This window comes from Sebastes umbrosus, chromosome 4 (assembly GCF_015220745.1).
Source record: "Sebastes umbrosus isolate fSebUmb1 chromosome 4, fSebUmb1.pri, whole genome shotgun sequence".
Classification (NCBI taxonomy): Eukaryota; Metazoa; Chordata; class Actinopteri; order Perciformes; family Sebastidae; genus Sebastes; species Sebastes umbrosus.
The window spans coordinates 6500028-6514738 of NC_051272.1; the positions used below are offsets into that span (position 1 = coordinate 6500028).

The 14711-nt window shown below is 39.9% G+C and overlaps 1 protein-coding gene across 5 annotated transcripts in view; it reads right to left on the reverse strand.

The window, feature by feature from the left end:
- LOC119486440 (ethanolamine kinase 1-like) overlaps positions 1–12029 on the reverse strand; it is a 34930-nt gene extending 22901 nt beyond the window's left edge. Inside the window, exons 1-3 of one of the 5 annotated variants that reach the window (XM_037766552.1) lie at positions 11258–12029; positions 5249–5511; positions 3033–3185 (exon numbers count right to left, since the gene is read on the reverse strand). In XM_037766552.1, coding sequence (XP_037622480.1) covers positions 3033–3185; positions 5249–5511; positions 11258–11401 — 560 coding nt within the window. In that variant the 5' untranslated portion in view covers positions 11402–12029. Of the gene's footprint in view, positions 1–3032; positions 3186–5248; positions 5512–7823; positions 7894–11257 lie in introns of those variants that run through there. The other 4 variants (XM_037766553.1, XM_037766556.1, XM_037766554.1 and 1 more) reach the window with 4 other exon arrangements.
- Positions 12030–14711: the final 2682 nt, after the last annotated feature.

A 14711-nucleotide genomic window follows, 5' to 3' on the forward strand; every position in this document is an offset into this window, starting at 1 on the left:
ACAAATGTCTCACAATATAGCACCATCTATTGGGCCTCGAAATGTGGTGCAGCCTGCTGCTGTAGATGAATGTTACAGGGAGCGATATCCTGGTTCATCCATACACTCACTCACAGAATCACTTTTGGTACTTGTTGTAAATCATCCATTGTACAAATAAGGAGTTTTATAGCAAAATGTGATACTCATAAACTGTTCTGTTCTATTTAAAACTGAAGGCACAAAGAGTTAAATGTAAGATTCAACAATGGTTTATAAAATACAACTCCTCATTATCTCTTGAGACGTTAATAGTCCTTTACTGGAACATTTTCAAGACTTTTAAGACCCTGTCTAAATTAACGATGTATTACTAGAGTATTACAGGTCCTGTGATTCATACGGGTATTCTTTTATTCCGTGTGGTGACTGTGAGATCAAACCTTTGCAGCTTTGATAGTGCAGACTATGCCGTGTCTGGTTTTGAAATCAGATTTCTAAAGTGCAGTGTAAGTACATCATTATGCTGCAGAGATTGATATTTTAAAAGTTGTACAATAGTTTGTTCATTTTAAATGTTCACTTAACTCTTGGTGATGAGATTAAAAAATGTCAAATTCAAATTCAATACCTAGACTAAATCTATATTTCTTTATGTTTGCTTGAGGTGGTCATATTTTCTAAAAGCAAAAACCTTAGTTATTTTAAATAGATACTGTCTATGATTTAACAAAAACAAAACAAAAAAAACTACACTTTGAGTTCTACATGATTTCCTCCTGGACCACAGCAGAAAATAACAAAAAGAATCAGTCGATTTCTTACGGGCTCTGTAATGGCAGTGCTCTAAAATTAGTAGATTTATTATGAAATAGTAGACGAACCAGAAATGGTTTGGACTTAGAGTTAGAAAAGTTGTCTGGGTCTTGTCTTCCAGATGAAAAAGAAGTTGAGTCACGCTGGCTGTCTCTTAGATTTTCATGGGACCGTCTTTCTGAATCCAGGAAGCTAAAACTCCTCATCATAACAGTCTCCTCCACAGTCCTCTTCTTTAATGGATGACTCACTCTGGAACCAAACGGCTTGTGCTAAAAAACTCAAATAAGAAACTCAATGTTGTTTAAAAGCGACTCAGAGACGCCGAGCCTTCCAGCTTCAGTTTGCGTGGACTCCCGACCCCTCCGCCGCACACATAAACAAAGTTGAACGTTTGACCGATAAGGGAGAGCTCTGCAGGAAGCTCGTGGCCGAGCGTCTGTTTCTTTGTAGTGTCTGAAAGGCCCCTCTCACCTCTCACCCCGTGACCCCTGTCAGAGATAATGCAATGTCACTGCCACGGAGGCCCCTCCCCCCGCCTCGTCCCTCTGACCAATGACAGCTCACGGAGACGTCCTCTATCCGCATAGTGAGCGAGGTGGATGTGTTATTTGAGCACTGACTGTTCAGCTATTTAAAAGACAATATACTGTATGGGTGGAGAGGAGCGCTGAGGGCAGGTTTGAGAAATGTACATTTGGCATGTGAGAAAATGATAAGGCATCAGTGGAAGTGCTGCTGCCTAAAAGATAAAGATGTGGAAAATGTTGCTGGTTTCTATCAAAGGGATGACTGCAAAAATCTATGACTGAGGTATTTTACCACTGAGGTAGCCTGCCAGGGCCAGCTCAATAGGTATTTGTTTAAAACTGATGTAACTGACGGCTCTCTTCTCTCACTCGTATTACTAGATTCGTTTAAACCCGTCCTGCACCTGGTAGGACACCTACACCCCCCTTAGTTACTGTTGCTCACCTGCAGTTTCCAGTGTTAATGGTGGCAGATAATGACTCGTAGTAATTTCTGCAACAATGCGTTCTTGATTTCAGACAGAGGTAGACAAAAGAACACTTCTCATTTATTGTTGGCGACCATTGATTTTGCCGACAGAAATGACAGCTGTTGTAGGCAGATTTCTATCAACAGTAAATAGTCTACAGCTCGTTTTAATACAAGAATCTTCGAAAAGGATCTTAAATATGTCCCTGATGGCTACATACATTATATCGTGAGTTTAAAAGCCATTACACACTGGGGGGCGTGACGAATAAACAACACGAAAATGTGAATTCATCGCCTGCAAATATTATATCTCTAGGGCTTTTACTGTGAAAGGTAAGAATGAAAGGAGTGGATCTGGTCTGAGTAATAATGTTCGCCGTTCGGACTACAGAGCCTTCATATTGTTGTTTAATAATCCTTATAAATAGAGGCGCAACTCATCCCGTTCCACACAACATGATTGGTTGATGCCTTTATTCTCGGTGCAAAAGCTCAGAAAAATCCAACTGTATGATCGCTGCGGCAGCGATTAGCTAGCCAGTCGGACACAGCTTCCATTCACATGATGGGAATCAAATAAGGTGCTCTGTTGGTATTTGTATCACTTTAAGGGTACTGGTATAGGTGCTGGCATCGTCATTTTTAAGATACCAAGCCCAATTGGACAATAACGGTCAACAGTCAATTAGCTGGGCTGTTCTTGGTTTTTGCTTTTGATTTTCGAACTAGTAAAAACATTGGAAACATTTCCAAATTTGAAGTTCATCTTCATCTTCATCTGTCTGTTGTGATTGTGGGGCAAAGTAAACCCCTGAACCTAGAGACAAACCCTTAACATACATGTGGTCCGACACCTCAGAGAGATTTCCACTGCCCATCAAAATCTTCTTGTCAATAAATCTAACGGTGCTAAATAGCTCGGATAATTAGCTTGGCCCATGCTCCATTTCATATCTATGCACACTAAAACAGTTGTTAAGGTTTAAGGTGACGGGTCGTATCATCAACTAAACATCCCTTGGCCAAGCAACCACCAATTTGCTGATTGAGCCCAACAAGTCACCAACAACAAATTCATTCTACGGACTTAATTTTATAGAGAAAAAACGAGCTTACAAGATGAAGTGTGGCTGAGCAAAGCTACTGCTGAGGTGCTCTTGACTTGAGCATATGTGTTGAAATGACTATTGTATGATATCTAAAATACATTGAGATGATTTTGTCAAGAGTTGTACCTCTTTGTGCAGCGCTGCTCGGCTGGGCTGCTGCTGATACTGCTCTGCATCAGTGTGAGAAAGTGGGACATTTTTGTCCAGAGAAGAGGTTCAACAGGCCGACCACATTCTGGCTGGATGGAGTGGATTCTCCCCATCTCCGCTGCGATCAATCTGCGGAGTGAAAACATTTTCTCAGATGAGCCTGGCTGACGCTGTTATTGCACAAACAACCATTATCAGAGTAGAAACACAACTCCCTTTCCATTTAGCGCTTCTTATCTTGTTCTTCTTTTCAATAAATGGGCCTTGTTGCATTCGTGACCTTTTGACTACTTGAGTGCTCGTTCTCGAGGCATCTTAGCGGTGACAGAAAGTTTTCTTGGTATTCCCCATTGAGGGTATCAGGCAGAGCAAGGCTGATTGATGTGTATCGTGGCCCTGGCCGTTCAGCCTTGGCTGGCTGTGTTGTGTCCTACTGTCCTGTGGTGAGAATAATGATGCTGGCCTGTTATCATGAGAATGATGAATGAAACCGGGGGCATGACTAAACAACATCGCTCAACATGAAACACAACTTAAATTATTTAAAAACACCTGCATCAGCACAATTGAAATGCTCGACATATATACACACACACATGACACCGATCAAACAACTGGCTGTTTTCTTAGAAAACAAATGGTCAAGGTTTCCCATTACTCTCAATAAACCTGTTGAATTTATACACTTTCACCACTGAATGGACCTGGAATTAATAGCTATCGACATTAAGTAGCTTTTTCATTGTATGGCCAGCCTTCACACTAAATGCAGCCGTGGTAACTGATATTTTAAACTGCTATATTATGTTTTAACTCAAATAAATAGCCAATGTTATGCTATATCATTACAGTAATTATGACTTTTATACTTTTTTTATATATTGATGTAATAATAACTCATTCATGATTTTGCAAATGGTTGTTTCCTACAACAGAAATGAATACACAATTGAATGAAGGAAATGTTTACAGCAAGACATTTCAAAATAAATACATATTTTAAATAGTATAAAGTGTCAATGAATGTTCAAAATTGTCCTGTTTTTTTTTTTTTTATTTATCGTGTAGTTGTAATTTACCTTTTCCATAGCAGCTGATTAGACTGTGTCCGACTATAAAATAGGTGTTAGTGTGAATTTATCATTTAAAAAAATTTGGCGGGTCCAAAATGAATGTTTTGTTTTATCTCTGTGGAAGATATCTGACCATCAGTTGCTATAAGCACCATAGATGTGGGCCAATAGGGGCCTACTACAACCAGTATTAGGTTTTATCATCTATTCACATGGTTAATCACTGAAAGAAAGTATAAAAGAACACGACAGCGACCTGTAGTGACCGTAGTAGTTATGGCAGGAGCAGAAGCAGAAGTCAGGCGCTGTAGTATAGAGAGCATGGAAAGGTTGGTGGGCGATGGATGAGATACAAAACACAGGGTTTTCACCCATTAGGCTGGTGTTTGCATCCCATGTGAAACCAACAATTTGTACTTGTCTTTGTGTTCACAAGCCTTAAGTTCTATTTTTACTTAACGTAGTTGTTTTAAGCCAAAAACATACATGTTTTTTTCCCTAAACTTAACTAAGTGGTTTTGTTGCCTAAACCTAGAGAAGTTGTAGTTTTGTTGCCTAAACCTAAAAAATACTTTTTGTTTGTGTTGAAAACATAACATGTCATTCAGTTTTACAACATATATGTATTAGAACGTGTTGCTTTTAAATTTCGCTTTCACTTTTACAATGCAGTAGGCATAGTAGGCCCCTAATAACCCACATCTATGGTGCTTATAGCAACCGATAATGCCTATTTAATGGCCTGATAACAGTATTTTTTATTTTGCCTTCATTTTTTCAGGTTTAATTTCTTTAACAACCTCAATAAAACATTTGTGAAAAGATAGTGGTAAAAAACATAGTGGTAAGGCTGATTCTCATACAGTTTTTGAATAGTCTTTGCATGTCTCGTTTCAGATTTAAGTCTTCAACAATGAATTCTGAAGAAATGTTAACATCATCTTTTTTTCCCTTTCATGACTAAACTGCTACACTGGACGATGATCATATTTCAAATGTGGGAAATGTGAATTAGGACATTCCCAAAAAACCACACACATGCTCTCAGCACACCGTCTCTGATCAAATCAACTGTACAAAAGAAATGACTGAAAATGTGAAAGCTGTTCTGGCAGAGACCTGTAGATGGAGGGTTGCCGGAGCAGCTCGTCGTCCAGCACCGTTCCTCTAACAAACTCGTAGCAGATGCCGTTCTGGAAGCTGCAGTAGATCTGAGGACCACACCCGTGGGCGTGGAAGACCTGGAACATCTCCACCTCGCGGTCCCTGTTCACAAAGAGCTCCGTCATTCTGCCGTAGAGTCGCACCAGGACACAACCGGGCTCCTGGAGAGACGCCACGTGGCAGCCAATCAGCTGGTTGGTGATGCCTTCTGTGAATTTCTGGACGGACGGGAAGTCAAAAGGGAAATGAACACAGAAAAATATAATAATCAGCTTATCAACATTATAACATAAATCAACGCTGACTTTCTACAATATTATAAATTGTGTAACTTTACAGATAACAATGGTAGCATGTTAACATATATTTCACTATTAGGCCTTATTCCAAAATGAGCATTTTCCTATGAAGACATGTAGTTTCCTGTTTTATTTTGTTAAATCTCTCCTCTTGTTTCAGATCACATCACTTCCTGCCTTTGTGTGTTTTCCCGCCAGTTTTGATTGAACTGCCCCGCCCTGATTAGTTTCACCTGTTCCTCGTTAGCCCTGCAGTGGCCTCACCTCCTGCTCACCTGTTCTAACTCCGGCAATCAGTCTGACTGACCTGGAACTGATCAGTCTTTTACATGGCAAATAACATATGAAAAGTGACTGGTAACTGTTATTCAACATTTAGTTGAATAAAATGTACAATTTTCCTCTGAAATGAGATGGAGCCAAAGTATAAAGTAGCATAACATTAAAATAAGTAAGTAAATGCATCCCACTGATAAATGTAGCCCACTATATTTATTGATTAGTGTGAGGTGAAAGTAATGTTAATGTTAATTAATTGCATTAATGTACAATATTAACCAAGATTGGTCCTGCATGTTGTGGCCTTGTCTTGTAGAGGGACTGTGTGTCAAAAAACAACCAAATATAATTGAATGTAGAATTAAACTGGCATACAGAAAGACAGATACAGGTTTACATCCAACAGTATAGGTAAAAGGACTGAGCTGTAGAGAGCTGCAGTCTCAACTTGTTGACGTTAGAAATCACACTTCCAGCACAGCCTGTACTTCTCTGTATGTGTACACAACAATACCACAGTGACCACTGTTTGCCTAGAAAGGCCCTATGGGACATTTGTTGTCATTCAGTGGTTTCTCAAAGTCTCTCATTCTCTGCCACAGTCTCCACGGCATTTTCTGAGCCTCAGACGGGGCCCTGCACACAACAGGTTTTCATCTAGATGGAAAGTGAACAAACATGGCCACCTTGACATCTTATCAAGTATTTATATAGTGGACAGAGGGCCACTTGGATACACTTTCCTCTGGCTTTTACATTGTTATCAAAGTCCCTCTGTGTCTGATTTGCATGTTATCTTTACATGAAAGTTAGTCAAGTTTTGTGATTTATGTGTTTTATTTGATATAATTAATTCCAGCTGCAGTCGCACAGCTGTTCGTGAAATAGTCCCAAATGTAAAGTATTGATTTGTGTACGTAGACACGAATTTCAATTTTTTTTTCGTGAGGGTCAGTACGAAATCAATTCATATGTAATCCACGTAATTGTGAACCAGGAAATATAAGAGATATATATATGAGGAGGTCGGGCTGGATTGGTGGGTCAAAACCACAGAACTTGCGCTCAGGAGACCGGTGTTCATATCCTGTGTGAAACCAAAAGTCAAAGTTGATTTATTTGTCACGTAACTTCCGTACTTAAGTTCAAACCACGATCTTTTCCTAGAGCTAACTTAGTAGTTTTTGTCACGTGACTTCTGTAGGCTACTTAAGTTTCGTTTTCTGGTGTTATTTAAACCCAAACTGTGATCTTTTCCTAAACCTATGTAGTTTTGTTGCCTAAACCTAACCAAGTCAATCATTTCCTAAACCTAGATAAGTAGTTTTATTTATTTTTTTCACATGTTTTCTGGACATTCGTAGGAGAACGCAAAAAACACGTTGTTGAAAGTCATGCTGAGCGTCACGAAAAAAAAGGGAAATTCGTGTTTGTTGTACACAAATCAAATAGAATAAATTTCGTGACTATTTCACGAACTGCCGTGAGACTGTGTTGTTCATTCATTGTCATTTGAAAATGAAAACTCACTATTTGTCATTTCTGTACACAGAAATGTAGATTACAGCATGTGTACTCAAACGGCTTTTATACAAGTGCTAAAACAGGGTTGCCTCTAAATCTGTTGTTCTTTTTTTGTCACTTTTAAATTCATTTTAATTATTTATTTTATGTGAAGCTTTGACATTATCTCTTTCAATTTTTTTTTTGTACTCTTTTTTATTTCAATTTCTTTTGTAGTTAAAGTGCATGCAAAGTACCCAAACTGCCTTGAGTTTGATCTACTGTTTAATTTGTCAAGAAAGATTACAAAGGGTGTACTGGAAGGAATAAAAATAAGAGTAGTAAAATAGACACAAAGATGAAAGACAAGATATAACAGAAAGTAGTTTGAAAGAAAAACTGTCACATACAACACAGTTAAAAGCACAGGTGTAACATGTATGTCCTACCCCTGTATAGTCTGTATATTCCAACAGATGAACACAATGCATCATTAAAGGGACTGTTGGGGTCTGAGGCTGAAGGGAAACATCGACTCCTTTGTGTACACTAGTGGACCTGGTGTAGATTGAGAGGTCACCCACCCAGTGTGCTGTCACCTAACAAACATAAACCCTATTTCTCTGAAAGATTGGACCTTGTGTTTGCACATGGGACCAGAGTGGGATTATCCTGTTCTGAACAGATGCTCTGACAACACTATACGCATCTGTTCTCAGGGTTAATAAAATAAAATCGTCTACTTTTGTTGTCCGGTTACCTTGGCTTTTCTGCTGGTTTTGTACACTTGTCTTTCTATATAGTGCCATTTCTGCAGAAGATGAGACATTTCAGTTTTGTGTTACTTTTTATCACCGTGTGTGCTTTTTATTCATATATTTCATAAAGTTTTTTTTATTTAAAAATATTAAAAAAATAAAACATGTAGGTTGTCAGCAGGTTGTACACTTACACTTAATGCTAAAGTAGGCACGATTGGAGCAAATATGATTAAAAATAAGTTATTTTTATAAAACGGTCGATATAGTGTAACAGTAGTACATGAAACAGGTAACCTGTAAAATATCAGGTGCCTATGTGTCTTCTGGTGTCCTTTGGTGCTCCTAACGGCATCTGCAAGATTTCACAGACCGGAGGAAAACAAGCAGTAAGAGCTGATCTGTCAATCACTCGCGAACTCCGACCAATCGGTCAAACTAGGTAGCGCTGATCAAATATGAATCAATATTATGTTACGTTAATGTCTATTTCTCTCCTCAAATGTTTTCAGAATCATCTTGTAGTGCACGGTTTAGCTGTGAAATTAGAAAGTTTGTGACCCGGCAGCTATTGTGAAATCTGGTGAAGGATCGCCAAGTACTGGTCACATGACCAGAGCACAGCCAATAGGAACGCTCTCTCAATGAAATGACCTGTGATTGGTCAAAGTCTCTCGTAGATTTTCTAAAGCCTGAAAACAGAGCCATGATGATTTGCAGAAGTCTAGTTTTCTCTCAGAACACTTGAATTACAATATGCTGAAAGGTTATTATGGGATTTTTTCCCAATGATTGTAAAAATATACTGCCACTGCCACGTTAAGCTGAAACTGAAAATCAAACATCACAATTATTGTGGTCTGAAAATAACAATTTGAGCACAGCCAATCACAGAGGAGGAATCTGCTGACTAGGTGCATCAATGAAGCCTGGTCAGTGCAAACGGGTTGACTCAGCCTGTAACTGAAAACACCTGCGGTGAGTTAGCACACGAACACTTGCAGGTGTGGGTTTATACTAAAGCAGACACTTTTTATAATCTTGTATGTTTTGTTAACTCACTCTACACATTTAATCAGCCTTTCTGCAGCTCACACCGTACGGATCAACTGACCGGCCACTTCAAACAAGACAACAACTGCATCCTTAACAATGTTGACTAAAATAGAGAAAGGCAGCATTAGGCCTCCTTCATGCACTTAAAGTGAGAGGAAAAATATAGGGCTTTGGGTGTCTGGATAATGTAGACAATATGGTCTGTCTGATCTGCAGCAACGTTCAGTTTTATATCGCAGCAATCTCAGTCAAGACTGCAGTTTGTAACATGCTCCTCCAATAATATTAAAACAAGTTCCCCAACAGTTTATGAAGGATCTTTGATAGAAGCCATGAGGGGAAATTGCATCATGGAACAATTCAAATTGCAGTAACACAAATGGTGAAACAGCGTGAATTCAGTTTTATATCCCCTGTGAACACAGGAACCTCATCATAAGTCTACACTTTTACAAATTGGATGTTTTATGTAAAAGAGTTTAGGGAGAAAGTTTGTCTCTCCACATATTTTTCTTCTCTTTCATCCATGCAGCTTTTTGCCCGAAGATAACTAAGCAAACACAATGGACTAAATCTATTTACAAGTGTCACAGTGACATCCATGATGTAGTGACAACGTCAATGACAGGTCTAATGTGGCATTCAATATCAACATCTAAGGGCACTTTTACGAGCCACGGTCCGTTTTGTCTAGTCCGAATCAGAGTGAAATTTATACTTTTTCAGTTTTCTATTTAGTTTGGTTCGGTCTCACAGTGCACAAATTAAAGCGGACCAAATTAAAAAATCTATTTGCCGAGGGGGTGTGTACGAAGCAGCGAATTGATCTTTTTCATCGTGTTGCCACTTTGCAGGGAATCGCAGACTTTAAGATATTGTTGTCAAAGTTGTTTCACTTTGCCTCGGCACTGATCTACTGTGCGCTCAAATCCCCTCTCCAGTTTATCTCAAATGACTTTATAAACATCACTATTTTTGTGGACTTTATTTATCATATTCTGTATGTTCACTTTGAACAAACATCCGACTTCTGCAGAAGTCCAGGTCATTCCTCTCCCATTTATGTAACCCTGTTGTTTACCTTTGTCCACCCACCAGCACGTTGTCATCCCAGCTGGTCACGTACTGACCCCTCGGTGTCACTTTCGGTCACAGTAAACACGTGCTTATGGTTATGAATTACACAAAAACACTTAGGTTTAGGCAACAAACCCACTTGTTTAGTTGTTTAGGAAGAAACAACATGGTTTAGCTTAAAATTATTATGTTTGTACAGTGAAAATGTGACTTAATGTTGTGAACACGGGACACGAATGAACAGCTGATTGTCACGGGACGCATGGGAACCAAACAGCGGTCTCCTGGATGAAAGCCTCGATGGACCTATTCACCTCTCCTCTCCTCCCACCCACCCGATGTGTGTCTTTAGTGTGTCTATTTGTATGCCACTCAAACATTTGCAATTAGGTTCAGGCAAGTTTAGTTAAAGAAAAACGTCACGTTTGGGCTTAAAATAAGTATGTGAAATAAGTAAAATACATACAGAAACAATGTAAAACAACTACGGAAACCATGTCACAAAAGTCACTAAAAAACACGTGACAAACGTCACTAACATAACTTACAACACAAAACACCGGTCAACAATGGTCTTGAACATGTCTCTACTGGAGGTCATCCCATCATAGTGGTCTTTCTCACTTTTTATGCTACATCACTAACTCTTAACATAGCATGTATACGCGGATGCATTTACATTGTAGTCAATACAGGATACATGGCGTACAAATGACATGCGGAAATCAAGAAAGGCATACTTATTGCGCGCTAAACGTCTTGCGTATTATCATGGCATTCATACCCCTTTTTGTGCGAACGGACTGAATGCTCAATCAGTAAAATACAAGGTGAACAAGTCACAGGACTAGACAGAATAAACGTTTATCTGAACAACCAAGCTTCAGACAACCAACCTACCCAACAACCAAGATACAATCTTGGACACATAATACTGTATATTGAGATAAAATGCTCATTATTGAATCACTGAGACACAAACATTCACTTGCCTTCATCTGAACGTCCTGTGCCTTCCAAAGAGGACGGAGTCTGCTGAGGAGATCCAGGATTCCTCTACGAGGTTCATGCTCATCAATAAGGAGGTCCACATGGAGAAGCTGGTGGTTCCCAGCACCAGAACACCTACTGTCCATTTTCAAAAAAGCAGATGTAAAATCCTAAAACATGTTTCCCTCAAAAGTTAGAGGTCTAGATCTTGTTCATAAACTTTTGGACCAAAGTCCTACTGTTTTGGAAGACCATCAAACGACCTCCAAACAAGGGCCAGTTGGATCAAAATTCTGGAAAGCCAAATGTGAGCTTAATCTTGAAACAAGACAAAAATAAACAAAACAAACTTGAATGAGGTAGAAAAGTCTTAATGCTGGTGATGCAATCCACAACAGAGCTCTAACGTTTTCTTCTGTCACAACAGCTCGAGAGCCATCGGCGGTATTTGCCGGTCACTGAAATCGTCCACTTGTGTGTCCAGTGACTCAGCAGTCCAGTTTGCTGATCAGGGGCCAATGTTCCTTTGGGAATCTTCATCCCCACTCCTGCACAGTTTATACATTAACCACTGGTGCTTGGAACTCTGCAGCAGGCACATGTCGTGTTAAACAGAATTCAATGAGAAAAAGTCATTGGGATAAACAGATGTTGATTTTGAAGCGTTTTGATGTTAAGTTTGTGCTTCAGCAAACCTCTTTTACTTTTATGCACTTACTCATTAAACCGTGCTGCATCCGAGTCTTTCAGAGGCACAGCTATTAGAAATATGCCTGCAAATAGAACTTAATATAATCATGTGAAATAAAAACTAAAATTTACTGAAAGATGTAAATAAGTCACTGAACAAAAATAAATCACCATAATTTCAGCATCAAAACCACTACGGTTACCCTTGGAGTCATTTGAGGTTTAGGCAACAAAACCACTATAGTTAGGTTTAGGAAAGAACTACATGGTTGGGCTTAAAACTGCTATGTTTGTGCAGTGAAAATGAAACTGAACGATGTGAACACAGGACACGAACAGAGGTGGTCTCCTGGATGAAAGCGTGGATGTTTCTTGGACCCATCCACCTCCCCTTCCGCCCACGCGGTGTGTCTCTTTTTGCTCTTTAAACTACGTCACCACACTCCCCGCGCACTTTTTCTAGAGTGTTTAGTGTTTCATACTGGCACTAAGGGGTGCCTTGCGCAACGGTACCGAACGCCGATGGCCGTGACAAAGCCTCGGTATTTGACACCCTGGGAATGAGAACGGGCTGCTTTGGCAAACCCAGCAATATGGCCTCGTCCTCCAGCAGCTTAGTCTTGTCAGGCAGAGCAGCGAGGCGAAGCTCTGCTCCTAGCCGTGGAAGGAGACGCTTCTGCCGTGCGCAGAGGTCTCCACCTGCCGCCGGAGCTCCGACTGCAGGTCGAAGGCCGCAGCGAAGCCGGATCTCGGTCTGTCCGCGGTGGGCTGGTTGCTGCCGGAGTCTGAGCTGAAGGAGTTTCTGGTGAACCTGCACCGATGACAAGCATTAAGAATAACTCAATCTTCTCGCTGATGGTCTTGTTTACTTATGTAGGTCACAGAGAGGCATCAGTATTACATTGAGACTGTAACCAGTTAAAAGTTCCTCACAGTAACTTTAAATAAATAAAAAACATTATTCAAGTGTCCAGGCAACACAAGAATAAAGGCCTGGAATTAATTAACTTTTCATTATGGGATGTCTGTAATCCATTCAAACAGAAGTCAGTCTGCGCCGTCAGCCACAAAGACGCGACACTTGTGTCCAAATTGAGCTCGGCATATTTTCTCTCCAAATAAACGGAGCTCTCTTTGCAGTCAATTTCAGCACAGCTCTCTCTGATAATAATAATTTTCAGATGCATTACATTTGGCCGCACCAGCACCCACTTTAAACAGGTGGAGTCTATTGTCTGCCCCGAGTCACTGTGTAATCTAGAGGAGCCATTTAAATATCATAGAATTAGTTCATTCAAACATGACCTTCCATACAAGCTCAATGCCATGGAACATTTCAACATGATCACTCTGTAAACACAAAAACGAGTTTCATAAACATTGGAGCAGCATGTTTTCAGTCTGTTAAATTATTTAGATGTTGGGCCAATGTTTACCATTTTGCATCATTATAGTAATTGCCTAGAAGTCACGAATGTGGTGATCATCTTGAACCGAATACTTTGCAAGCTTTTAGACGAAAATGAAATTCACTTGCCATCAAAGAGCGTCTCATCATCAAAGATGTTGTGTATTGAAAGAGAGATGAGTGTCTCGATTAAAAATGTAAGGGTCAGGCGGTAGAATGGAGTAGTGGAGTCGGTGTTTGTGTTACTGCGTGCAGCTCCTGAAGTACAGATGAACAAGAGGGGCTGCTTAAAAAAAAAGAGATGACACACACCCCAGGCATGCACACAAATACTGTAATGACACTTTTCAGACAGATTCACTTACTGTATGTCTGGCTCCTCTTTCTTTCTTGTTCCTTGTGATTGTTAAAACGTAGAATACAAACATTAACATTTGGGCCTTTGAGCCTTGAAAATTAATCATTTATGAAAGGATCAACAAAGCACCAGTTGTTGTTGAAGACAGTATGAAAGAGCACCAAAACTGAGTTAATGTTGCTGGAAGTTGAACTTCTTGACATTAGTCTTTTTCAAGTCCTTTAAGCAATGGAATCATGAGCTCTGTCTAGTCGGCAAAACGCGGAAACAAAATGAGTCGATGGAGAATAGTGGAGGAGAGGATCTCAGAAGATTTCATTGTTGACAGATATTTTGTTGCTGATAAAGGATCTTCACTTTTCCTTCTTATGGAAACTGCTACAAAGCACTTTCCAAGATTTCTGGATAAAGAATCGATTTCATGGAGACATTTGACTCGAAACCATAAATGTGGACCTCATGGTGTCACTAGAAACCCGGTCTCAATACGGGTTGAGAATGTGTCGACTATAGAGGAAAAGTCAATATGATTCATCCTCTGAGAACAATGACATATTGTCCAACCCTGTCTCCTACAATCTGCATCCTCTTTGTTTCTTGTTTGTTATTATATTTTTAATTAATTTGTATGTCTTTATATATTTACTATTTATTTTCTTTCTTTTATGGAGTTCAATTCAACACTTGTGGGATCAGCTTGGGCGTGCTGTACGTGTTAGAGTGACCAACACAACCACGCTGGCTGACCTGCAACGAATCCTGGTTGAGGAATGGAACGCCATCTCACAGCAACATGTGACCAGGTTGGTGACCAGCATGAGGAGGAGGTGCCAGGCTGTTGTGGCTGCGTATGGATCTTCCACTGCTACTGAGGCTCCTGACAGTGTATTACAGTTTTTCTCAATTGTTTACACACAAATACTGGTACTTGACACACAATGACCACAACATGTAACTCATGCACCAACCCCCTGAACCAATTCTGCTAAACTACAAGCAC